Source organism: Ooceraea biroi, chromosome 9 (assembly GCF_003672135.1).
Source record: "Ooceraea biroi isolate clonal line C1 chromosome 9, Obir_v5.4, whole genome shotgun sequence".
In the NCBI taxonomy this organism is placed as follows: domain Eukaryota; kingdom Metazoa; phylum Arthropoda; class Insecta; order Hymenoptera; family Formicidae; genus Ooceraea; species Ooceraea biroi.
In genome coordinates this window covers 1,727,970-1,755,179 of record NC_039514.1, presented here as the reverse complement: position 1 = coordinate 1,755,179, position 27,210 = coordinate 1,727,970, and the positions used below count along the sequence as shown (strand labels likewise).

General features: G+C 37.9%; 6 protein-coding genes across 11 annotated transcripts; 5 read left to right on the top strand and 1 right to left on the bottom strand.

Annotated features, from left to right (window-relative positions):
• The first annotated feature begins 223 nt into the window (after positions 1 to 223).
• On the top strand, positions 224 to 2,323 carry LOC105276259 (endocuticle structural glycoprotein SgAbd-2). Its single transcript, XM_011333754.3, is given in 5 exon segments — positions 224 to 347; positions 349 to 394; positions 929 to 1,059; positions 1,421 to 1,568; positions 1,803 to 2,323. Coding segments are annotated over 5 exon segments (627 nt in total). The 5' UTR covers positions 224 to 294; the 3' UTR covers positions 2,052 to 2,323.
• A 2,275-nt stretch (positions 2,324 to 4,598) lies between these two features.
• LOC105276253 (26S proteasome regulatory subunit 7) lies at positions 4,599 to 6,661 on the top strand. Its single transcript, XM_011333748.3, has 6 exons — positions 4,599 to 4,843; positions 4,963 to 5,000; positions 5,082 to 5,564; positions 5,671 to 5,835; positions 5,916 to 6,082; positions 6,155 to 6,661. Exons 1-6 carry the CDS (start codon positions 4,771 to 4,773, stop codon positions 6,531 to 6,533), a joined length of 1,305 nt encoding a protein of 434 aa, XP_011332050.1. The 5' UTR covers positions 4,599 to 4,770; the 3' UTR covers positions 6,534 to 6,661.
• On the bottom strand, positions 6,575 to 9,246 carry LOC105276254 (cytochrome P450 302a1, mitochondrial). The gene is made up of 8 exons (XM_011333750.3): positions 9,046 to 9,246; positions 8,654 to 8,894; positions 8,278 to 8,456; positions 7,996 to 8,200; positions 7,739 to 7,889; positions 7,418 to 7,666; positions 7,103 to 7,336; positions 6,575 to 6,852 (listed from the first exon to the last, which is right to left on the bottom strand). Exons 1-8 carry the CDS (start codon positions 9,224 to 9,226, stop codon positions 6,733 to 6,735), a joined length of 1,560 nt encoding a protein of 519 aa, XP_011332052.1. The 5' UTR covers positions 9,227 to 9,246; the 3' UTR covers positions 6,575 to 6,732.
• Positions 9,247 to 10,246: 1,000 nt separating this feature from the next.
• On the top strand, positions 10,247 to 11,975 carry LOC105276256 (zinc finger BED domain-containing protein 1). Its single transcript, XM_026972542.1, has one exon. It carries the CDS (start codon positions 10,270 to 10,272, stop codon positions 11,803 to 11,805), a length of 1,536 nt encoding a protein of 511 aa, XP_026828343.1. The 5' UTR covers positions 10,247 to 10,269; the 3' UTR covers positions 11,806 to 11,975.
• Positions 11,976 to 12,138: 163 nt separating this feature from the next.
• LOC105276257 (retinol dehydrogenase 11) lies at positions 12,139 to 18,260 on the top strand. 2 transcript variants are annotated; one of them, XM_026972548.1, is made up of 7 exons: positions 12,139 to 12,414; positions 15,523 to 15,696; positions 16,089 to 16,170; positions 16,683 to 16,987; positions 17,204 to 17,320; positions 17,473 to 17,695; positions 17,836 to 18,260. In XM_026972548.1, exons 2-7 carry the CDS (start codon positions 15,579 to 15,581, stop codon positions 17,984 to 17,986), a joined length of 996 nt encoding a protein of 331 aa, XP_026828349.1. In that variant the 5' UTR covers positions 12,139 to 12,414; positions 15,523 to 15,578; the 3' UTR covers positions 17,987 to 18,260. The 2 variants fall into 2 exon arrangements, with proteins under 2 accessions (XP_026828349.1, XP_019886240.2); XM_020030681.2 differs by lacking the exon at positions 12,139 to 12,414 and having other exon boundaries at positions 15,413 to 15,696.
• A 781-nt stretch (positions 18,261 to 19,041) lies between these two features.
• LOC105276258 (retinol dehydrogenase 11-like) lies at positions 19,042 to 24,449 on the top strand. 5 transcript variants are annotated; one of them, XM_026972543.1, is made up of 7 exons: positions 19,042 to 19,665; positions 20,899 to 21,029; positions 21,149 to 21,230; positions 22,481 to 22,779; positions 22,868 to 22,996; positions 23,180 to 23,396; positions 23,474 to 24,449. In XM_026972543.1, exons 1-7 carry the CDS (start codon positions 19,376 to 19,378, stop codon positions 23,640 to 23,642), a joined length of 1,317 nt encoding a protein of 438 aa, XP_026828344.1. In that variant the 5' UTR covers positions 19,042 to 19,375; the 3' UTR covers positions 23,643 to 24,449. The 5 variants fall into 5 exon arrangements, with proteins under 5 accessions (XP_026828344.1, XP_026828347.1, XP_026828348.1 ...); XM_026972546.1 differs by having other exon boundaries at positions 20,823 to 21,029; XM_026972547.1 differs by having other exon boundaries at positions 20,817 to 21,029.
• The last annotated feature ends 2,761 nt before the right edge of the window (positions 24,450 to 27,210 follow it).

Here is a 27,210-nt window from a genome sequence, read left to right as displayed (position 1 = left end):
ATTGACTCACTGGCAAATTGAATTTGTGCCAGTGGTTTTTTCGCGATCGGTGGCAATATGTCGGTGATCCGTTCGATCATTCGTAAGGAACAATCCTTAGTTGCGAGATACGCGGAGATGACACCGTGCATATAACGTTAGGGTTGGGGTGGGGCGATGATGCGAAGGCGCGACCAGGGATCCCCGATAGAGGAGAATGCTCTTCTCCCGACATGAGCGAGCGAGCGAGCGAGCGATTCTACGTAGAAACCGGGAGAATGGGAAGGGAAGATTCTCTTGGGCGTCTTCATATAAATGCCGGTGGTACTACCAGCACGGAACCATAGATTCGATCTTGCTCAAATCGATAGCCGTACGCAAATCACCGACAATCGTCGTCATCATGCAGTATCTAGTGAGTGATTCATCTCATCAAGACTGCTACCGATTCTTTGGATGCTCGCCTCTTCATTCTCTTTTTTTCTATTTTTTTCTTTAAACTCGCCGGATAAATCCGTTGGTGGGTGCGTGATAATCGACGGTTACATCGATGGATTGAAACGCATCTTCTCCTTACTCTGTCGTTAAATCGCTATCTCGGGATGTCATGTGATTTTTCCATTCTCACAAGATTTGTAATTTATTTGACACAGTGTTTTGCAATCGATAGGTTTCGCATAAAATAAGGCGAATAGACCGCGAATAAATCGCGTAATAGTTTTCATTCCATATTCGTTCGAAATTTTCGACACCAACGTAAATAATATATTATAAACATTGATATCTCATAGTTGTGCAGATTAGAATTAAAGGCCAATGTAAATACCCTATTATTTTAAGTTCTTCAATCAAATAAGTGTCTAACATGTAATGTTTCCACGAATATGTTTTGGATTAAATGTTAATTTATCGCGCGAATAAAAGTGACATTATCAATTTACAATTACAGATCTTGATCCTTGCAATCTTTGGCTCTGCGCTCGGACAATTTGGATCATTTCGTGGCTTTCCCAGCCAAAATGCGTATAGACCGACACCGACACCGAGGCCGTACCAACCGCAACCGCAGCCGCAATACACGTATGAAATTAATAGAAGTATAATTTTCAAATCAGATCTTGATAAAAGACGAGTGCTGCATTCCAAAACAGTCAAGTCAAGAATTGATTCGAAACTAATATAACGTAAATTTTTTAGAGAAAGTGAGAGGGACACAAGTTTGTTAAAGAAATGCATAAAACTGTAACTTGATGTAGCTATCTTCAATGTAAGCTAAAGCTAATCAGACGTTTCGATAACGTCAGATAAATATGTATAAGCATATGTATAAAGTCACGAAAAAGTGTTTGTGCGTTATAAAACAGAGATCGAAAATTTATTACAAAGTGTATCTTGAATTGAAGATTCTATACGGAATAATACGATTTTGACTTTTTGACAGATCTCCGGTAAGGCCATTTATAGCCATTCGAAGTCAGCAGAAAGACACATCGCCGGATGGATCTTACACTTTTAGTTATGAAACGGAAAACGGAATCTCAGTGTCCGAAAGCGGATATCCTCAAGCCGGACCTCAGGGTCAAACAGAGGTAACGGTCTTATATATTTGTGCTTAATATTCGACATGTGTATCTAATTTATAAAGTTGAAAAAGTCGTTTTATTCGTATTCCTAATTCCTAATATAATAACATAGCTAACAACATTTTACGCATCAAGTCGAATCGCTGTGTATAGAAAGCAGCGGCTCAATATGACGGCAATGTGACTTAAAATATTTAAATATAATTATATATAATGTTGTAATTATTTCATTGATCACAGGTAGTTCAAGGTAGATTTTCGTATCCCGCGCCTGATGGTACCCCCATTACGATCGAATATACAGCCGATGAAAATGGTTTCCACGCTCAAGGTGCTCATATCCCCACGCCGCCCCCCATTCCGGAAGCCATCCAAAGAGCGCTCGCGGCAAACCCGCCCGGACCGGACGACGAAAAGTACGATCGACAACCCTTCCAACAAAGATTTGACAGACCGACATACAATGCGAACCCATTCCGGAGATTCTAATTTCACTGCGCACTGTTCGATCTGCAAAATCCTCTCTACGATGCATCCCCGATCAGCACAGCCAAGCGAATCTATTAGAGGGAGGTTCGGCTAGGTATCGACTAGGCTAGGCTTCCAGCTTTCTGCTCAGCCTCTAACCCGAATCCAATAAGTGATTACGTGTACATAAGACATAGTATGATGTACAACAACAGTATCGACCCTCTACAGCAATATAACTGTCGTTATGCAATAAATCAATATAAATATATTGTTTCTATTTGTTCTCGTAACTTTTCTTCTTCTCTCATTTTGCCTTTCCCATCTGTGTGGTGAAACGTAACACGTTTTACCACACGTCAAACGTCATAACCCAGATAGCACAAAAGTACCAGAAATGTTCTAAGAACGTCCTACGAACGTTTGAACATTCTTTGAACGTTCTTAGATTGTCTCTGGAACTTTTGTGTTATCTGGGAATCTTTGAACGTGAGACACTGTACTTGGGTAGAGATATGCACATCTCATCGGAGATGTTATTCGGAGATGTTTCGTGGGAAGCGAGTGATGTGCCACCTGCCACGAATGGTTCGCATTTTAGAGAGCGTTTTTAACAAGTGTTGCGTGCTTCGTTCGATCGTATCGCGCGTTCCCACGCCAAAAATGCCAAATGGCATAGAATAACGATGAGACTATGATTCTAGCAAAACAGAGAGAATGCTCAATATTAATCTCCACCCACGTCGTGGCATATTGCGTAAATTTTCATTCGGAGTAACGGTTTCTTCGGTATTTTCTCATTTCTTAAGAAACACGTGATCCAATTTATACCGATGATTTCGGTATTAAAGAGTTTAACTTTTCAACGCCGTTTGTTTTGCCTGACGTGATAACATACGTTGCTGATGAGAAAATGCCAATTTTGCACGTAACATCGCGTTGTATCGTCTTACGTAAGCAAATTATTCGTTTCTATGCCATCGCTTGTCCTATAATTTACCGTATAGAAGTCCGTATAGAAGTATGAATCAAATCATTGATCGTAGTTTAATGTCTTAAAAAGGGAAACAACGTATTTTATCAATAAAGGTTACAGCGTCCCGCTTGTTCCTTTGCAAATTCGTGACACCTGTCGTAATTAGTTCTGACAATGGGACAAGTAAAAGATGGGACTCATAAAACTTACGATGACTCATTTACTTTAGGAGTGTATAATTACTTTTACGATCTACGTAAGAGGATGAATGTGGCGTGTAGGGTTCAACTTTGAAACTTTGCTCTTATTGATTTTCCATGAAAATCTTTCTTTCTTCTTTTTTAAACGTGGAGATTAGTTTCTAGATTTTAAAAGAAAAAATCATATTTCGCAGAGAGAGAGAGAGAGAGAAATCTTGCAGGAAGTCGAATAAGGATCGAAAAATCATTTGCGGTGCAAGAGGCTCGCAACAACGAGGCTACGGGCACCCTGACCTCTCTAATATGCGAGAGGATGAGAGAGCGCGTCGGCTGAAGTTCGCGTGCACCACACCTGCAACTTTGAAGGTGCATTTACACTACATGCAAACGCACACAATGCACTGCAGAAATGCACAAATCGTAATGATCAAAAATTACCATGTTACCGTGGTAGATATATATCGTACAGAGATTTCTATTTATTCATACACGTATATAATACGTATAATACGTTGTATCGTGATGTTATCCCAATCTCAATGTTAAACCTGCACTTTTGATCGTTATCTTTGTTTCTGAGTACTGATTTTTGAGTACTGATCAATGGTGTGTAACAAAGCGTTGCGCGCAAGTGTGTGCATTCATCTTAAATGAATCATAGCGAACAGACAGGGTGCTTCGAGTGCAGGTGAAAGTGTTGCATGCACAGCTCGTCCTCTCTTTCGTTACTTAACATTCTTCCACGCGTGATTCCGGTCAAGGACCCAAGGACTATCTCATGGACTTGGGTGGTGCACTTTCCTCGAAAAGTCCGATAGTCGAATCAAACTGATGGTCGCGTCGTCGCGCGTGTCGAGGACGCGACAAAGAGAAACAAAGAGAGAGAGGAGGAGAGAGAGATGAAGAAATCCGTTATAATGGCAATCTCGGATCACGATTTCTTCAATTTTTTACTCATTTTCCAATTTCATATGATGTGAATGAAACTTGCGCGTAAATGTAGAAAACGTAGAAAAGTTGTGCAACATACCGTGCATTGAGATATTCGTAGAAACAAGATGTATCCCGTAGTCGCAACACCTTTCGAAAAGTTTAACGTTTCCTTATGTAACGATGTATCACTCACATATACGCATCTCGCGCGTGTCTTACGTAATATTATGTAATGTGCACGCGTTTAAATAATTTCAGTCGACGGACGAAAATGCCGCTCGTTTTTCCATAGAGATGCGTGTTTACCACCATCTTGAGGAGGTAGCTTGAAGTCTGTGATCAGCACTATCTGGTTGGATCATCGGCCGGGTCGTTGGAATTTTCTTCGTTTGCCATCCGTTTACCATCCGTCGATCGTGAGAGAGGACGAAACTCCAGACGGAGGTCGCGTCGTCGCCTTCAGCAAATCAATTTCGCTGGTAATCACGCGAGGACGTGTAACCTAACCTCTCTCTTTCCGTCAAGACCAGTCAGTGTCAGTTTCTACGGTGTTTTCTACGGATTTGGGCGGATTGCACCGACGGAGACAGCGAGATTTAAAATATTAAGCGAGTCTGAACGCTATAAAACAATGCCGGATCACTTGGGAGAAGATATGCGGAAAGTGAAAAATGAGGAGGAAAAGGAAGAGAAGGAGATCAAATGTAAGTTTCGCCTTTTGCATCTTTTCGCTCGTCGTTCATTTTCGTCATCTCATTCATCCATCCTCTCTCTCTTTCTCGTATCTCGTCTCTCCTAAAAGGTATCTCTTGTGTTTTTCCAGCACTGGATGAGGGCGACATCGCTTTGTTGAAAACTTACGTGAGTTAAACGTGATGTGATTGTGGGTGGACGTGCGATGATGGATCGATCGTTTAAGAGTGTCGTCTTTATGTTGATCAGGGTCAAGGACAATACACAAAGAGCATCAAAGTTGTCGAGGAGGATATTCAAACGATTATCAAGCGCGTGAACGAGTTAACCGGCATCAAAGAATCGGACACTGGTCTGGCACCACCGGCACTTTGGGATTTAGCGGCTGACAAACAGACTCTGCAGAACGAGCAACCGCTACAAGTGGCACGCTGTACCAAAATCATAAATGCCGATTCGGATGATCCAAAGTACATAATAAATGTGAAGCAGTTTGCCAAGTTTGTAGTCGACTTGGCGGATTCTGTTGCACCGACTGACATAGAGGAAGGCATGAGAGTAGGAGTGGATCGTAACAAGTATCAAATTCATATTCCCCTGCCGTCCAAGATCGATCCTACTGTAACAATGATGCAAGTGGAAGAGAAACCTGATGTTACTTACAGCGACGTTGGTGGCTGCAAGGAGCAAATTGAGAAACTGCGAGAAGTCGTTGAAACGCCACTGTTACACGTTAGTATCGCGCAGCGATATCGAATTCTCTTTCGTTTTGATTTGTCGTTACGCTAGTTAGTAATATTAAAGTGCAAGATACTAACGTAACGAGGATTAATTGCAGCCAGAAAAGTTTGTCAACCTGGGTATCGAGCCACCGAAAGGTGTTTTGCTGTTTGGCCCACCGGGCACAGGCAAGACTTTATGCGCCCGAGCGGTAGCCAACAGGACAGACGCCTGTTTCATACGTGTTATTGGTTCGGAATTGGTTCAAAAATACGTTGGCGAGGTAGATCCGTAGACTCTCTCGTTAAACCTGCTAAGCTAAAGTAACCTGAAGCTGAAGTAACAGCTCGATCGTTTTTGCAGGGTGCCAGAATGGTAAGAGAGTTATTCGAGATGGCGAGAAGCAAGAAGGCCTGCTTGATCTTCTTCGACGAGATCGACGCCATCGGCGGTGCTCGCTTCGACGATGGTGCCGGCGGTGACAACGAGGTACAACGTACCATGTTGGAGTTGATTAATCAGTTAGACGGGTAAGTGTATCTATCTGTACAGGTATCTATCTATCATGGGTATAATTGAAACGCCATTTTTCGCCGTTTCAGATTCGATCCAAGAGGCAATATAAAGGTTTTAATGGCGACGAATAGACCAGACACGTTGGACCCCGCGTTGATGCGACCAGGCCGTTTGGATAGAAAGATAGAATTCGGCCTACCGGATCTTGAAGGGCGCACGCACATATTCAAGATTCATGCGCGCTCGATGAGCGTCGAGAGGGACATCAGGTTCGAGTTGCTCGCTCGTCTCTGTCCGAACAGTACCGGCGCCGAGATCCGATCCGTCTGTACCGAAGCCGGCATGTTTGCGATCCGCGCGCGACGCAAGGTAGCCACGGAGAAAGACTTCCTCGAGGCGGTCAACAAAGTCATCAAATCGTACGCCAAGTTCTCCGCAACGCCCAAATACATGACCTATAATTAGATCCGTATCCGCGAGCGACAAATTATTAGCGCTAGTCTTGATTATCATTCTTTCTATTATCTGTACTCGTATTAATGAGAGAACGATCTCGTTCTTACAAACAAAGTAATAAACATTGTTTTCCGATAGAAAATTCACACAAGTGGACAGTGTTATTGCAATTCCATTGCATAATTCCGCGTTTCCTCGAGCCGAAGCCTTACGTATGTAGGTGTTTGAAATTAAGTTGAACAGCCGCGTCGGGTTTATTGATCAACGACGAAGCCAAGCCGAGCGTTTCATTTTTTCCGCACCAGGTAAATTGCAGCTCTCGACACAGCTGGAAAGAAAGCGTAAAGCTGGAGACAATGCGAGGCGATAGCGATAGGAACAGGGAATAACCAATCGCGTTACACGATTTGAGTACGGATGACCAAATCGAGCAACGCGATTGGTTATTCCCTGTTCCTATCGCTATCGCCTCGCATTGTGTCTCCAGCTTTACGATTACGCGTATATTATATGTATTATCATCAGCAGACGATATTACGATACACGAGATAGAGATGAAAGTTTCAGCGAGTACGTACGCGAAGTAAGACGACTTGCATGTTTTGTTCCGCGAATCGTCTCGCGATGCACGATCGTGGCCCATGACCAAACGGCAGTACCAAGTACGGATGCACGGACCTCTCTCTCGTCGTTTTGCCTACGCATTTCTCGTAGGTATTGTCACGTAGCCACCGCTCTGGTACGAACGAGTTTGGTTCATCGAAATACTCGGGCAGTCGAGAAATCACTTGATTTTGGGTGACAACCAGAGTCTGAAACATGTCGGATAGAGATACTCTCACGCGCTCACCGTTATGCAGTGAAGAAGTTATGCAATTCAACGAGAATATTACTCCTTGAGGAACGTGATATCCGTTGAGAATGACGTCTGTTTGCAAGACGCGTCCTGTTCCTACGGAGATGGGATTCATGCGAAGCGCTTCTTTTATCACGGCCTTGGTATACGTGGCGTTCCTCAAGACTTGTGCCGTTACCGGAGAGGTACGATCGACTAACAGAGACGCAGCTTCCGATCTTAGCTTCTCTTGAACTCTCGTATCTCTCGCGAGATGATACAAAGCGAACGCCGTGCTGTACGTCGTCTAAAATGTAAAACGATAGAACTGCACGATGTTTCTTTTTCCAGCAATCAAGTTGGTGTTCCTGAAACTTACGGTATCCATCCCGGCGAGCAACATGTCACACGCCATGCCCACGATGTCTTTGGCATCTAAAGCTTCGTTTCTCAGATATTCCTCGAGAAGAGATCGTTTTCGACGTATAGCCACATCCTCGTTCCTCCGAGTGACCATTCGCGATGCTACCCTGCGTGCACCCTTTCAAGGATTAGTCGTGTCTCGTGTGGAAAGAATGTATCTATGGGGAGAGAATGTAACGTACACTCTTATATATATTTATTTTGTGCACTCACTCTTCCATATAATCCTGTGCTTTCCGCAGCTTTTTGTACAACGGTGTCTCGAAAAAGCGCCAAAGTCGCGGGCCATTATCCAATCGTAGTATCACGTCATTTGTCACGTATGCTGCCTCGATGAGTCTCGAAGTTTCGGAATTGGGACGTTGTTCCTCCTTCGACAGACTCTGCATTCTTACGTCGAAGGCAACGAGACACGTCACTGAAAATAGCAACGTACACTTTCTTGTTGAAACTTGTATACGATTTGCGCAACGGTGATGTACGGTGAGATTTTACGTTCAAGAAACAGACGCGAAAGTAATGGCAGGAGATCGGCATTGGGCTTTTCGCGGGAGCAGAGCTGTACGAATTCCTGAACAACGAGATCGGTATCTTCCAAGTAGTCAATGATGTTCTGAGGTTTGCTCAGGACTTTCTGAAATTCCCGGCGCAATTTCCACCATTCGATGCCATTTCTGAAAGTATTGAATTACATAGGTAAAGGTATAAAGGCGTTTCTGCGATCTATCATGCCGTAACAACGGAATTCGAAGAAACGAGCAAACGGAAACGTTATACGATTGCAATTCTATCGAATCCGAGAATTTATCGCGACGAAATGTACAGCTACGTGTACGTGTCGAGTTTTCTCACAATCAGAGAAAATTCTTACGTCGGTAAAAGCCCTCCGGTGTTGTAGACGTTACTTCTGTCCTTTCGATACTTGAGAAGAGCCAAGTGCGATTTTCTCTCGGGATGTAGACCTGCTTCGGCTTTGAAAATTTCTGCTATATCTTCCGGTCGAAAGACCCATATTATAGATTCACCAGGAACTATCTCCTCCCGCACTAGAGGCCCGTAACGTTTCAGTTTCAACAAACCGTTGATGTGCAACTTGGTGAAGCTGTATTCACCTGCGTCATTGACACGCTCGACGTAAAATCAACTCGATCAAAAATTATGATAAGCGGAAAGTTCTTAAATTCCAGATATATTGAAACAAAGAGGAGGAATATTATGTTTTTGTAACGAATCTCTACTGCAAATTATTCACCTGCTACTTACCGATGAGAGGTAGATATTTGTACAACGTGCCGATAATAGGTAACGATCTCGGTCCCGGTATGTCCTCGAATGGCTTGGGTCTGCTCGTCTCAACGTGTCTGACATTCGTCGAGCACGATCGACGAGCGTATAATTTCTTGATCGTTCCACGTCCTGCATATTGATTCACGAGTGCGTACATTACTATCCGTTTACCGAACGAATATTATGAATATATGCACAAATATGGCTTTATTATCATCGAATTACGATTTATGGTAAAGCCGGTAACAACAACGTATACACCGGAGAAACAGGTTTTAGCAGCGATACCGGCTATCCGTCGCGTCGTCTCGGTCTCTTCTTCTCCCCGGCCTTCCTTTGACTAGTCTCTCGATCTTTCGCTTGAAATCATTGGCATAAATTTGATTCTAGAAAGATAAAAGCTGCATACTGTCCGTTTTAAGCATACCGTTGTTCAAGGAACATGAGCACGGACTGACGTATGCTGCTGACTGCGCCACTGCGTTTCGAAACGACTATCTGATGGCATGACATATTATATCTGTCTACATTCAACCTCGAACATATGTACATTATCAACGTTCAAAAGCAAGCGTTTCAAACTCTTCTGGAAACAATTGGAACGCTTATAGATATCAATTTTAATGAAAATATTTATTTGCGAGAGGTATCATTTTGTTACGGTAAAATACACCGTCTTGCCATTCTGAAGCATTGTGCATTCTATTAGTACAACAGTTGACGATGAGTATTTACTGTCAGCTGTGCGAAACTCAGTTGCGAGTTGAAAAGTCACGAGTTGTCGCGCTGTTGATTATTACGATTGAGTCTGGCTTACGGATCGCAGCCGTGTTTTTCAATTTGGTTCTGCCATTTTGTTCTTTACAAAGAAGATTGTGACCAATCAAATCCTCTTCTTCTTGTACGAAGAAGCATGGATGTTTCTAATGAGAGAAGAGATAGCGCGCGCGCGAGAGAGGAACGGCGGAAGCAAGCGAATGTGAAATCACCGTGACCTAGAGAGCCTCTAGTAGGCTCCTAGAGGCTCTCTACCGTGACCGACGGACAATGGACGGTACAATGATAATTTAGCGGGTTAATCGCGCAACTTGAATGACCTCGTACGAAATTGCACGACGACTCGGCCAACGCAACGGTGTCTCTTTAGTGTAAGAAGATCGAGAGTAGAAGCGAAATGGAGTAATATATACATATGTGTATATGTATATGTATATTAGACATTACACTGATACATCTATTAGCAAGGAACGCAGTGAGAAGATCACACAGGCACTAGTTAAGTTAATCGCATTTAATCGACTGCCCTTCAGTTTTTCTTCTAGTCCTGCTTTCAAAACATTTATGAAAGAAATTGAGCCTAGATATAAGTGTCCGTGCAGTCAAACGATTCTTCGCCATTTACGTGTTATTGAAGACGAACTAAAGTCAAAGATCCAACGTACGTTAGATTTGTGCGAATTTATTGCTCTGGACACGGATTGTTGGACTTCTCGATCTCAAGAAGGCTATATGAACGTGAATGCTCACATTGTAAATAACGTATGGGAGCCACAAATCTTCACGCTAAGTATACAAGAACTTAGCGAAAGGCATACAGCGGAAAATTTATCTGACAGCTTACAAATTGTTGCTGCTGAATGGCAAATTAACACCAAAATTGTATCAATTGTTCATGATAACGCAAGCAATATTGTTGTTGCAGTGGATAATATGATGAACGTCGAATCCAATTCTAGTTGTGCAGCACACACGATAAATTTAGCCGTGAGAGATGCACTGAAACAAGATGATATTTTTACCGTGCTTACTAAAGGAAGTAAAATTGTTTCCCATTTTCATCATTACGTCATTGCTTCACAAGCTCTTGCAAAAAAACAAGAACAATTAGGTTTGCCTCAACTAAAGTTGATCCAAAGTGTTCGTACACGATGGAATTCAGATTTGCATATGATCGAAAGACTTGTTGAGAATCGTGGCGCTATCATGGCTGTTCTTGCAGATCGAACTGTTACAACTCACTTGCAAGTTAAAAATTTAGAAGTTACTGAACATGAATGGAGAATTCTCGAAAATTTAATACCAGTTCTCAAACCACTTGAATTTTCAACTGCGGTATTATCAGGAGCTCCAGCATCAATGGTGCGTCCGATAATTCGGACTGTGATTGTCAATCATCTTTCTTCTAAAACTGAAGGCGTATCAAAAACATTAGCAGAGGCATCATCTACTCGTTTTCAAATGAAGTCACAAGGAGATATATCAATATATCAAAAAGCATCATTTTTAGATCCTCGTCATAAAGATCTCGAAGCTGAACCAATTTTGCAACAGGCCGCAATTAGAAAGCTAATTGAATTGGAAGCAACATCTCTTGCTCCAACAGAATCCGAATCGAATGCGCAAACCTCTTCAAATAGCGTACTAGATTTTCTTTTTAAGAAGCCTGAACACGCGCATCTCTCTTCGGCAGCTCAGCAGGTTCAACTGTATCTTTGTGAGCCACAAATTGATATAAATATGGATCCATTTCAATGGTGGAAATCGCATGAAAAAAAATTTCCACAACTGACTCGATTAGCGAAAAAATACTTATGTATTCCCGCGACATCCGTTGCATCAGAAAGAACTTTCTCAACTGCGGGCAATATCGTTTCGCCACAACGGAGTTGTCTTGCCTCTGAGAATGTATCAACAAATGTTTTTATTTTTCAAAATAAGTTTTTATTGCAACAATAAACTCATTTAATTTATTTAATATCTATTTAATAACAACAGCTTGAATTTTTATTTAAAATTCTTCTATATTCTATATTATATATGAAATATGCAATCAGGAGATAATTTATAGCCGGCATTGTACATAACTTCAGCAATGAAACAGAATAATTAGATATTTTTTAAACACATATTAATTAGTTTTTATTAATTAGTCTTTATTTTTAGTATTCCTTGAATGAATTCCCCTCTTCGCATGAATATATTTTTCGAGGTTTCGAAAATTCGAATCTTCGAAATTAACTTCGAACTTCGAAGTTTCGAATATTCGAAGCTTCGAAGAATTCGAAAGTTCGAAGTTAACTTCGAAGCTTCAAATATTCGAATGTCGAAGTCTTCGAGGGAAATCATCAGCACTAATCGGTATAGAGAAAACAAGTTAGCAGAGCGATGGTAGGGCAAGTTAAAGTTACGTGGAGTCCAAAGTAGTGATTCACTTGGTATCAAGCTCTCAGTTAATACAGAAGCAAGAGACCGCTGATAATTCTGAAGGAGAGATTGAGGCTCGGAGAAAGAGGGACCGAGGAATCAGGCTGATTAGACAAGGAGATTATCGATAAAGTAGCATCGGTGAGACCATTTCAAATATAATTGGCATGCGGAGAACTAACTTTGTTAAAATATATATGTATATACATACATACACACACACACACACACACACACACACACACATATACAGGGTGTCCGACAAGTAACTTCTATCCTGAAAGGTGGAGGTAGATTGCGTCCAACTGAAAAGAAAAGTCATGTATCATTTTCCAAAATTCGCAATAATAACCGAGTTATTAACCGATTAATCTTAACATAAGAAACGCGAGAAGCGATAGGCGGAGTAACGCAGCGACAAAGAATTGTCACGCGTCGCTCGTCGCTCGCTGCTCGCTGCGTGACAATTCTTTGTCGCCGCGTTACTTTATGTATATATATGTGTGTGTGTGTGTGTGTGTGTGTGTGTGTGTGTGTGTGTTATATTTTAGCAGACCAACTTAGTGTATCGTATTAACTGTAATGATTGTAACGCAATGTATATAGGACAAACCAGTGACAGTCTGAAGGGAATTCTTGAGAGTAGGCGCTATTTTTTTTAGTTTTGGCTACTATAAGTGAAGAGGAAAATATTTTACAATATACGTATAGTATACTAATGTTCTATTTATGGGGAAGGGGAGAGAGCATATACATCACATAAGTTATCTACCATGCAAAAGTGACATTTGTTTTATTTAAAAAGGATTATCAATTAAGGAGAAAGATTATTAATTAAGAAAATTATTTTACTATTATTACTATTACTATTATTAATTAAAAGAAAAAGTATTTTAATATTAATCCATTTTACAAAAAACATATCTTTGAAAAAAGTCTTTGAAAATAAAAATAAATCAGTTAAACAATTTTTGAAAAAATAAAGCTCAGTTATCTTTTTCTGGCTCCGATTTATTAATACCTCCTCGTTGCTCATCACTAGCATTTCGATGGTTTTTTCTTGCATGATTTGATTTTTTCACTTTGCTTTCATGAGAGTATGCGGCGCATACTCTGTATTTTTCAAAAATTTCTTAAGAGTATGCGGCGTCTACAGCGCCTACTCTTTCAGTCTGCCACTGGGACAAACTAAAAGACAGCTTGAAACTAGAACTGGTGAGCATAGACGCAACATTAATGGAAGTTTGAATAACTATTCCGTAGTGAACATCGTCTTTCTGGCAATCATGATTTTGATTGGTCAAATCCGATCGTGTTGCACAAAAAAAAGCACTGGCATAAGAGACAAATTGCGGAAATGATTTTTATAAAAATGTTTGACAACACAATTAATTTATACAGAATGATACTAAAAATTTGAACTCCGTGTATGACAGTCTTATCTGACATTGACAATGTTTTTCACCCTTGACTTGTATTTATTGACGTTTGTTTCGTGTTTGCGGACTTGCTAGTGTGACATTTCTGGTTGTTTGATCTAGACGTGCTTTGTAACACGTCCTCTCTCCTAGGATGTTCATATTGTAAAGTCCAGTTCTTATGTTATTGTGAGTAAATTTGTGTGAATTTTTGTATTGTTTAACATCTACTATTATTTTTAGTTTGTAACATCATCACTTGATAAGGACCACAACCCGCATGGTTCAAACGTAATTTGTGAATAAAGAAGTTTCTTGCCAGTTTGGTCGCTTCATTTCTAATTAGTTCTATTTATACACTGGCGCATAGAAGAGTTTTGTTTGAATATGTTATATTTTGTTGAAAACAAAACAGTCTGGTTTCTTATATTAGGAATATGGAAATTGATATGTATGTATGTGTATGTATCATACGCGTTGAGTCTCCGTGAACCTCCATGAGCTAGAGAAAGACGGACAGATTGAATAAACTTTGATTAATTGTAATTGACCTAGATTTACACAGTAATTGATTGTACTGAAATGATGCGCTACCGTAGGATTTTTTCTCACGCGAGAGCTTCCGCGCGTATGCGTAAGCTGACGTCACAGCAAGATGTCAGCTGCTTCCACAGACATATATCTATTGTAGTTGTAACATTATGGAGGTATAAGAGTCACATTGATTATGAAACAACATGAGCGCAATAAAAATAATAAAAAAGTGTAAGACGCAACTTGTCAAGACTGCACGCATGTAATGCAAGAAACAGAGACAAGTTTTTATAAAAGTTATAAAAGTGATTAAATCTGTTACAAAATGCACATACACAGATTGTAATCTACTTCTAACTATTGCAACTTTTTCAACTATGATGCACAACATATGCATGTAAACGAACAGGAATAGCGAGAATTCTCGAACGTTGTTGAATGTTGCAAAAATATGGCAAGATAAATAAAAGACAGGTCCGAAGGCACACTCGAAACGGAACGAATATCTTTGAATAATATCGCCATAAATGGAGCGATTACCACCGACTAGTACAGCGGTATATGCGCTGCCACATCTATATTTTCTCTTTACAAGAAGCAACTCGAGTTATAATAATAAATATCGAGTTGCTTCTCTCTTTCTTTGATGAAGCGGACTAAACGTTCACGTGCAAAACTTGAGATCAAAATTTGCTTCTGCTCGAGAAAAGGTATGATTCCATAAATAGCCAACTATCAGAAATGAAGTCAACAAAATGACGTAATATTAGCTACAATTTGCTTTGGAATTTGCTTTTCATCATATAAAAATTAACAAACACATTATAATAATAATTCTTATTTAACTGCGCAACGAATAGAAAAAATTGCAATAAAACATGATTTGAAGATGATCTTTGTGAAAAACCTTTGAGATGTATAGACATTCACAAATTGTATTGTGTATAGACAGACACATTACAACACATGTAATTAATGTTTTATTAATGTGTCACGGGTCACTATTTTGATAAGAATTACGATTTTTCTTGCATATTACGATTACAAATACAACCCTGCATTCGCATCGTTTGATCGTGGATCTCTATTCTTGCTTTAGTTATGTGCTCGCGAAAGGTCTCGTTCAACATTGTGAAAACATTAATTATAGAAACTAGAAAAACTACTTATCTATTCAAGAAAAAACTATGCACTATTAATGTCGCGAGATCATATTACCAGGTCTCTTGATATTTATTGCGTTGTTGCTCGAGTCTGCAGTCATAGTTATAGAGGATTACCGACGTGAACCTTTCAGGGAGACTGAGGAAAGCCATAGCTTGAGTGAAATTGTACAACGACAATATTGTGAAAATGTGGCTGTTTCATAGTCAGTGCACCAGTAAAACGCGTCTCGTAGGCAAAACCGTGGTTATAACGGGAGCAAATACCGGAATCGGCAAAGAGACCGCCAGAGATCTTTATAGAAGAGGTAACTTTACAGAATCTTTAACTATTTATATAATTCCAAGACTAAATCAATTGTGTTATTTTCATGTTCTCCAATTGTATTTCGTCAAAAGATTTTAATCAAGTGACGCGGTAGCGTCGCGAATTTCATATTTAGTTTTAAGTTTTTATGTACTTGGCGTATATATTTTTTCTTTTTTTTAAAGGTTTTTTTAGGGATCTTTTATACGTGTGTACGTTTTACATACGCGTGTATGTTAACTTTTGTGACAAATCTGTATTCTTTATGTATACATACGTGTACGTACATGTATGTGTACGTGTACGTGTACATACACTATGTATTTCTTAAATTTCTGATTTATTTACTGATAATATCAAATTTATATGTAAGACATGTTTTATCTTATTTAGGTGCAAAAGTAATTTTGGCATGCCGAAATATAGAAAAAGCATACGACGCACTTGAGGATATAAAAAACAATCCGCCCTCGAGGTACTTTTAATTATGCGACTCACATTATTGATTAAAACAAATTCACGACATTCAAATCATCTGCAATTATTTATAAATTAATCATAATGTAAATCAATGAGGTACATTATTGATAATTAACAATTTCACCGAATAGTTGAGAGATTAGATTAATTATATTATTAGTATTTGTAATAAACCACAGAGAATAATACGTTACCAGCAAATAGTCTATCAATGCGTACGTATGGTACGTCCGAAACAACGGAATTGACACATCCATTGAAAGGCTCGTGCGTGTAAATTTATTTTATCCATAATGTGCTCATTTGGCATCACAACAGAAAATAGAGATCTGTGATCATTTTCCATTTTCGAGACTAAAAATTCCGAGAAAATTAGTGTGACGATACTTACGACACAGGATTCCATATGTAGAAAGTTTATTTATACAGAGACCGAAACTTGTGCAGCAGTCTTTTGAAAAAGAACAATGAGCATTACTTGTAATAAATCGGTTTTGTAACGTCCAGGCCTGACAGAGAACAGTTTCGAGGTAATCCAGGCGAACTCGCTATCTATCAGTTGGATCTCTCGAGTCTGACAAGCATTCGAGAATGCGCCAAGAATTTGTTGGCAAAGGAATCGGCCATTCATCTACTAATAAACAACGCCGGCATATTGACGACAAAGCAAGAAAGAACCGAGGATGGATTTGAACTACAATTACAAACAAACTACATCGGTCCTTTTCTCTTAACGCTCTTGTTGCTGCCAAAAATTCAATCCTCTACTCCTGGTTGTAGAATAGTGAATGTGTCATCGATTATGCATACTTGTACGGAAATTTCGTATTGTATTGTAGAATATATTTATTTATATATATTTGCATCACAAGTCATCAAAGTATTATACACAGTAAATTCATTATTGTACAAAAAAAAGAAAGAGCATATCGACTCTATTAACGGGTACGTGCAAATCCATGTAACATCCGTTAAGATAAACTGATATGCTACAGTAGAAAGAACGGGTTGATACGGTTGTGTTGCAGTTGGCGCTATACACGATGACTTAAATTTGGAGAACTCATACAATCCTATCAGAGCTTATATGCAAAGTAAACTGGCAAACATATTGTTCACCAGGGAATTGGTTCGTCAGTTAAAAGGTAAATCGTCTAATACACAATGTAATATACAAAGTGTCTCCATTGTAATGTCGATTTATTTAACGATGAGAGATAACACTTATTCTAAAAGAGATTGTGCTTCAAAGATCAAAGTAAATCATAAATTCACGAACAACACGTTTTTCTCTTAGAGACAAATATTGAGGGAATAAACGTATACTCTTTGCATCCTGGCGTTATAACGACCGAATTAACTCGACATTTTGAAAATGCGTTTTCTATTGTACGCTATCTTTACGCTATCGCGGGATATTTGAAGCAACCTTTCATAAAGAATCCTGAACAGGGAGCACAAACGACGATATATTGTTCGATAGATGAAACAGCAGCTTATGAAACTGGCCTCTACTACAAGTAAGAATATCGCGCGCATGTATATCCTACGTGTGATAAATGTGTGATAATAACTCTAGCTCTCTTATCTATAATCTATAATATAATGTTTTGTCAATAATTTTTTATGTTAGTCTAACTTTTTATTCTCAACTTCCCAGAGAATGTGGCGTTGCGACTCCAACCAGACAAGCGCAAGACGACCAAATGGCCAAAAACTTATGGAACCGAACTTGCCTGCTTCTGGGTCTCAAACCTGATCAAGATCTTGCTACGCTTTTAAAAGACGTTTCACGTCTGATCGCTGAATAACTATAATAATATAACTATTGAATAAATATTGATTTCACTTGTTGAGGCAATTAACTCTTTTGAAAAGCCCGCGTTATTATTTTAGTTACCACCTCATTTGTATTTTTTGGTTGAGGGCGTTTTATTGTTACCACCTCATTTGTATTTTTTGGTTGAGAGCGTTTTATTGTCGTTTTTGTTTTCTCCTCTCCTCTTTTCTTTAGCGCTCAAGAACGTGTAAACGTATATTTTACAAGTCTTTGTTCAGAAAATATATCGCAATTAACCACCATAATCCTTTGTGAAAACCGATTTCTATCCGAACCTTAACATCACTATTATAAATTAGTCGTTTTGTGGTCTCAAGAGAGAGAAATTATATATCGTGGATATTATAGGCGACTTAGATAATTGACAGTGCTGAGTTTCTATATTGTATTTCTGAAAAAAAACTGCAGTACAAAATTTTTAAATAGAAAAAAGCTCGCTGGTTTTCAAAAAATAAATCGTTAATCGAGCAGCACCAAGTTTTTTCTATTTAAAAATTTGGTGTTGCAGTATTTTGTTCCAGAAATACGACAGAAATTATGCAACAACCTAATATCACAATTTTGATTTTTACTAGAGAAATTATTGAATCGTCGGTCAGTCATTAAAATTGTTCATATTTTTATGGATAAAATCTGGCAATCATCTCAATGTTCAGAGATGAAACTTTCTAACCGAAGCAACTGTGCGCTAACGGGATTTATTAGAACACTTTTTAAAACACAGTTATTATTCAAATTAGAATAAATATAAATCAATGAATAAGTTATAAAAATGTTACCCACCCACTCTGGCTGGGTGAAATTTTTCGCAGCGAATATAATATAATTTATTGATTGATTCTGGTTTGTATTCTCAGTTGGCGGCGCTTTGTGATTACTTTAAAAGAAACTGTAACACGAGTATTCCAATAAAATTCAAATATGCTACATATCTTATCCATTATCGAAACGATCTTTTAATATCATTATTTTTATTGTTGGAACAATATTATCTTATCCGTTTTAAAATCAAGCAGCGTGTATACTTGGCATCTTTGTTTTCTTTGAAAAGATAAGTTTTGAACGAACATGTATACGTACGTCACTTCAATTCAAAGAAAGAAAAAAATGTTTTATTAAAATATTCTGTATATTGTACAACATTTTTACGACATTATAAAGACAATAGGTTTGTTCGCGTCGCATGCTCCAGTGTACACCAGGGAGCACTTGGGTCACGGATAACATGTATTGGAGCGCGTTGGGGCGAATAGGAGCATGTTGGAGTAAGCGACGCGAACAAACCTAATATCGCGTAATATTCTCTCTGCATTTGAGATTATTTCCTAGCCTGCGTGTTCTCTAGTGTGCATAGTTATCTATGTGTGTGCGTAGATACGACCACGGACACTTTTACGTGAGAGGACAGTTGATTACAGAAACTCGTTGCAGTTGGTTGCAAGTGCTCATTGACGATAGACGTCGTGGTGAGGACAGTTCATTCCATCGTTACATAGAGAAATCCTCTCCTCTATTAAGTAGGCTTATATGCGCTTTGTTTCATAAATTAAGATTGAACGTATTGTCGGGAATAAAGTGTTCTGTTACTGAAGAACGGTGCCCTCATTCGGTAACCTCATTCTGCATACTGATAGTTATACCGTGTTCACGGTAAGGTTCACAAATTATTACTACACAACCGGAATTAAACTCGTTAATGAAGAATTCATACTACGTCTGATGTCCGATGTATGACATTCAATCCAACAGGAGAGTTCGTTTTACGTTCTAGAGATTTTACACGTGTCGCAGTGTGAATTCTCCATTAACAAGTTAAACTCATCCGGTTAAAGTAGGTAAACTGGAAAGAACTGGAAAGAACTGGGTCTTAGAGGTCATTGACTCAACGACTAAACCTTTATTTTAAACACATTTTCCATCTTTTTTAAAAATTTTGAATAAGAATTTAAAACAAAAAACGATAAATATCGATTTCTTGTTTTTCAATGAAAAATTGTATTTTTTACACTTTCATTAACATATAGTTGTGCTGCTTCTCGTTGCTCTTTCTTAAAATATTAACCTTTTTATTAATGATAGTGACTACGGAAATTGTGTTGAATCTAATATACCAACAGATATACTCGTACATACAAATGTAACAGCATCATCATCAGAAAGTGATAATGATTAAAGTACCTAATTTTTACATACATTTAATAAACAATATTTTAAATATTTATTTCAAAATAAAATAGATTACATGTTTTGTTTTATATATTTTAAATAATGTTAAAATAATGTTAATTTTTATGTTATTATTATGTTTATACTAACATAACGAAGAAAAATAAAATTTAGTTGCGTTAAATTTGGAATTATGATTTTTGAATAAATTTCTTATGTATGCGTTACACTGTGCAACGGGTCGAAATAACTGAACTGTAAATAATTTCAAGACTTACCTACCGTCTATTCGAATCTATCTTACAGTATTATATTTTGTATTGTATTAAAGAAAAAACTCAAATAATTCAACATCGCAAATAAAGAATAATTCGTATGCTTTTTGAATTCTTGCTGTTATTTTATTGTATAACATAATGTGATTATGCAATGAGATAATTCAGCAGGGGCAAAATAGAAATTTATGATGATGTTTACATCATAGTTATATATTATAGCTTACAACGTAAGCCTTACGTAACTGTAAAACATACAGCAACATCAACTTATCTTCTTCTTTTTAATGATCCCCACTCCTGAGAGTCTGTAGCTGTAGAGAGTCTAGAGATATATCGGTGATTTTTACTATAGTATAGTTTCAGCGTTTACTACAGTAGTTTCACTCAAGTGTACAGTTGGACGACGGAGCGTTACATGTAAGGTTGTAAAATTGTGCAGAAAAAAATTCAAGATGTGGACGTACAACAGGCCATGCACCAGTGATGCACGTCTCGACAATAAAATTGCGGTAATAACTGGTGCGAATAGCGGAATCGGTAAGGAAACCGCTAGAGATTTTTACAGAAGAGGTAAATATTTAAGCGTAAATTTTGATGTGTAAGATAACAACAGTGATGTAAATGTGCGTGAAGATATAAGACGTGACGTGTACGAATAATATCGATTTAATCGGTTTAATCGATTTAAGGCGCAAGAGTGATTTTGGCTTGTCGAAATATGGAAAAAGCAAGACTTGCGGTGGAAGATATAAAAGATAATCCATTTCCGAGGTAAATTTAAAAGTGACCGCAATCGTTATAGGACTGATAATTGTTTGTTTGATATTAGGTGTATAAATTACTTTGGTGCCTTTTGAATCAATCATAATTCTGCTTTACTGAAATATTTTTCTGCCGTCTTGGGATTTTCAAGTGCCAATCTTAACATTTAAAACACAAAGCATACGATATACTTTCACAAAACATCAATGAATACGATGGCGTTCAAAGAGCAATATATTAAACAATATATTCTTTTCGCATTTAGATTGGAGCAAAATACTGCTGAAGCTGCGGATATGATTTGCTTAACTTTGGGGGAAAGTTCTGTGATGCATAAAATTTGCAAAAAGCGATATTGGAGGTCCCATAGTGGTGGTTTCAATCTTTCCGATGCGAAAGAAGTTGTATTATTGTGTATTTTTAATGATGTATATTAAGGATGTAGTATATTATGAATCGCTACAATTTAATCAGACTGTTGACTTCAAGAGCCAACAATTACCAACAACAACACTCATACGTTGAGTGTTGAAATCGAACAGATAGGACCATTTACTGGTCACGGAACTAGGCAAGTCATCCCGCAGTATGACAACACTCGGCACATGTCGCGAAAGGGACAAAGGATTTTATCTGTTCCTCGGGCTGGGAAGAGTTCTCCCTCAATGCCCGGCGTATTCACGACGGGCTTATAGCTCCATTGAATTATCGCTTGTTTCACAGTCGCTCTAACATCACCTTCATATACACGCTTTAAAGCAGTGGAAGAAATCCGAAAAAGGATTGACGACTTTGTCGACTTAAAACCGTTATCTTATTTTCGAGAGAATTCGTCGTCGTTGCCCGTAAGAGATGGAGAAGAGTGATTTTTTGTATAATGAAATAGTGATAACTAAATAGATATTTCACTTTCACTGTAAATAAATGTTCAATCTCGTTAAAAAAGGGCACCGAAGTTCTTTGTACGCTTAATATTATATTTAATATTTTTAATAACAGATTTTTGTCAAATATCTCATCTTGACCATTTGATAATTGATTTTATAAATACATTGTTACGCGATAGAAATTTATGCATCATTATTGCTCATAGCAATAGCTGCTTTATCATTATTCATCATTGTAATCATTGTAATCACATCTTTTATATTACGTAGTACCTAATTGTGCCTGAAGAGCGAGAAAAAAACATAACAATAATCATTTATATAACAATATAATAATATTATATAACAATAATCATTTATGTTAATATTCAGAGGTTACGATTGCACAGGCAAGCTAGGCGAGCTCGCACTTTGCCATTTGGATCTCTGTAACTTAAAAAGCGTAAGGGAATGCGCTATGCATTTGTTAACGACAGAATCGGCCATTCATCTGCTAATAAATAATGCCGGTGTGATGATGTCTCCGTATGAGAAAACCGTAGATGGATTTGAGTTGCAACTACAATCGAATTATCTTGGACACTTTCTTTTGACTCTGTTGTTACTACCACGAATGCAATCGTCCGCTCCTGGTTGTAGAATAGTTAACGTATCGTCGCTTAGTTATATCTGTGAGTCTAAATAAAACACAGAAATAAAATCTGAAAGATGGATGAAAAGAACTATCATTAATTATGCATACATGTACCATTGTTGCAGTTGGTAACATACATTTTGCTGACATGAATCTGGAAAGATCGTGGAAAATGATAACACCATTTAAAGCATACACACAAAGCAAACTGGCAAATATATTGTTCACTAAAGAACTCGCACGCCGATTAAAATGTAAGAAATGAAATATATTGCCGAAGAATCAAGAGATTTGCTTGCATTTAACGCGTAAAATTATTTCAATTAATTCTTGGATAGATAAGATTATCTTTTGCACGCTAATAAATATATACTATATATATATATATATATATATATATGTATATAGGATTGATAGGAATATAATGTAATTTTTAGTGGCGGGAATTAGCGGAATAAACGTGTACTCTCTGCATCCCGGTGTCATAAGTAGTGAATTAGGTCGACACTTCAGTAGAACGATAATTCCGGGTGCATCGTTCATCTTTCAGCATGTTATGCGTCCATTCATCAAGAATGTAAGACAAGGAGCACAAACGACGATACATTGTGCTGTAGATAAAAAAACGGCTAACGAGACCGGTCTCTATTACATGTAAAGACATAAAATCTATTTTACAAATTAGCGATCGCGATGATTTATCTGTTCTCAATATATGACCTTTTCAACAGGGAATGCCGTGTTAGCAATCCATTGTCGAAGGCAAAGGACGATCAAGCGGCCGAAAATTTGTGGGATCACACTTGTCGACTTCTCTCTTTGAAACATGATGAAAATTTTGTTGCGTTTTTGGAAAACGTTTCGCGTCAACTTAGTACGCCAAATAGTACGTTATTGTAGAAAATAAATTTATGAATCAAAAGTAAGACTTGCGCACGCAAAAGTTTTTATAACATAATTGTTTTACAGAATTAATGAGATTGTTCTTAAATATCTCTTCAAATATTAAAGAATAGCGTGTTTATTATTTTCGCGCTGATTATAATCGTGCTCAGTCATGTGTCATTTTGTATCATTATTGATGATCTTTTTCTTGAAAAGATTCGTGTCGCTTTTTTATAAGCAAATATCAATCCGATCTTTTAACAATCGTATTCTATAGTAAAGTAGAATTAGTAAATTAGAATATGATAAGCGTATACCTATAAATAAAACTATGCTATCATCCTTAAATATAACATTTTAATATAATTTCGCTCACTGCTCACAAGATTATACATAACATTATTGGAATTTTGTACTTTCTCCTAAAAGAGGTCGGTGACGGGTAGGAACATCCGCTCTCAATGTGTAAGTTGCCGACTGCAGGCAGATCACCAGCGTACAGGCAGTGTAATAACTAATAAGTAATAACTGTAATGCATCACAAAGACACTTTGATACTTTGTGCACTGATATTTCAACATTCGAAATTGCTTACACGTAAGAGCGTAATAATATATATGTATATATATATATATATATATATAAATTTTCGCTATACAGTCTTCTCCATTTGTTATTTTAAAAGGGAAAAATTTGCATTTTGAAAATGTTAATGCTTATATATTTAATTGTAATTGTATCATGTTAAAGGATTGCCGATATTTCTGGAATAAGAAGCAACAATTTTGAAATTTGAATAAACTAACAACAATGACAGCGTAATTCTCGTTAACTGACATTAATTAATTAATATTCTCCTTGGTTATATTCCTAAGAACATACTAATCGCGTAGGTAAAGATATGCGTGTAATATCTTATCACGAATATCAACACTTTACTATCGCCTCGAGAAAGAAGAAAGCATTTTATTAACTCTTATGCTAAATTTCGATGTTTCGACGTTACATGTCGATAGCATTTTTATATACGGTTTAAGAGCTTACTGCATTCTATTAGTCGTGAAAGAAAGAACACTTGCGTCTGATTGAAAAAAATTGAAAATAACGCGTATATCCGTAACTGCGAGGTTCCCTTGCTTCTTTCCCTGCAACGACAAGCGGGTCTAGGTGAGCGCGAAAAGCGAGCAAGGCCAAAGTGAAGGCAAAGTCCGACGTGGAGTTGATATTGGATTATATTGAACGTGGAATAACGATGATATAATCATTGATACACTCTAAACTCGAAGTGGTGCTCGAAGGCTAAGTGATGCTCGATGGCTCCAATGATCAATGCCTGTTATGATAAATGCCTTAAACATATGCGATCCATACGATTTTTCCATACTTTTGACGAAGGAAAGATTGCATTTTAAATCAGTAAACAAAATATTTCGATGGATCTTTTCACAAAATTATTCGAAATGTACAAACTTGTTTTCATTGCTTACGTAATACAAGTAAAATGTTTTCTTTTGTCGTTATGCTTTCGTACTTGCCGTATCTGTATGTGAACCAGTGTTGGAAATAAATAGAAATAAATAGTAGTTTACCCGAGTGCCAAAAAGACGGATTGCCTCTATAAGAGATATTAAATCAAATATTATAATTATTATTGTGAAAAATTCTCACGTGTACCAAAATAGTAACTACATCATCAGCCTTAGTATCAAAGTCATCAGAATAACGTAATTATTTGTTGAGAGAAATCGCGAATATTCGAGCATCTGATGATTTGCTGCGTCTGACATTTACTTTTGATTAATCCGAGTTTCAAGCGCAATAACGAAAATTTTCATTGCCAATTGAAAATTGTTGATAGAACAAAGATATCGATAAAATATTCTTCAAGTATCGCGACTCTAATAAATTTCTTGTGATTTTGTCATCTCTGGTCAACGATCCCGGGTGAACGTCCGGTGACGAGGACATGCGGGCGTCTTCGTATACTACGATAAAGGATTCGTGCGCCCACGTCACTTTATCTGGCGCAGTTCCGTGTACTTTGTGCGGTAACGCTGCGAATTGTTAGGTCCAGCAATTACGTCATCCGAGGCTTGTCATGGAAGGCAAACTAGATCTAGTTCCATCTGACAAGTGGGCGGTTATCCACAATGTTTTGTCGTCCAACCGTAACAGCGCACGATCCCACTTGCATAAATTACCGCCGAAATTGCTGAATTCTCACAATTATCCGCGTTACTTTAGCAATAGTCTCACGATAAAAGGGAAAATGTTATCTACATTTTCGTAACATTATTCTTTTCGTTGAATCTTATAGCTTTACTAGGATTGACAACTAAAAACAAGAAAGATACAGCGTATCGAAGCGAGTTTTTATTTGCTATATTTCCTTTTCCTTTCTTTTTCTCACAAATTTGTCTAGAATGTGTGTCTCAGTGTCACGGAATTTGATATATAAAATTTCTATTCTTTAGTCTTGAGTATTTCATGCGTAGCGATCGGTCGATGCTTAAAGATACGTATTTGGTAATGTGCGTACTGCGTAGCGTTCACGTAGAGTGATCACAAAAGCAATCATTAAGCAACGTTTATTCCCTCTGCAATCTTGTCGTCGTGCGTGTGCATTGCGTAGAAAATATATTTCCGGCGTTTCAAAACATTTCGCACAGTCGCTGCTATTCAGACGTAGAGAATGTACCTGCATATTCCTGAGAATTCCTCACATTTATTATTACCCACCCCGATTCCACCAGCCTCTCCATTTTGATGTTAATAAAAAATACAAAACAAAGAATCATGCCTACCTGTGTCCAAATCTTACAGGCAGGCGAAACGGCATCCTTCGCGTGACGCGAGGATATCCGAGAATTAAAAATGACAGAGCATCATCGCTGTCATTAAATTGATAAATAGATCACTAGAAATTTCTGATTCTGGTAAACAGATCATTACAAATGCCACGTCTATTGCCCTGTTGTTTTAATATAGAATATTATACGTTATACAAAAATACAAAATTTAACAATATATTTTCTCTGAAACATTCTTCAAAAATCTTGCCAATTGTCGAACGATTACTTCAGGAACACTTTTTCAAGTATTTAGAAAAGGGAAAAGTGAATTACATCCGATTCTACGGATATCATTCTACGTATATCACATGTATCTGATATCTGACAGCAAGAAATGTCTAATGACTCCGTTGAATTCTCGAGCGCTCGCGTCATAGTTTGTATTAAGCAAATCGTTTGCAAATTTATACTTAAAATTACGTAATTCTGAGAAATGTGTATCACGCGAAATGATGATGCGAAATGAGAGGCTATCGACGAAGGCTGTTGGCTGTTCAAGAGATGATTGTTTATCTATCGAAATCATGGATATTCGACCCATGGTCGACAGACATTCATAAAGGAAAATCGCGTAGGTCCAGCCTACTCTGCCAACTATGGGGCCTTGGTTCGCTTCACGTGTAGGTTGCAACTGTGATCCGGCTTCGGCCCCGTGGGCTTCGATTCGATCAGTGATCGGGTAGAATTAAGCGCGACAGGATCGCCCGGGATCGTCCGCGGTAATTCATACG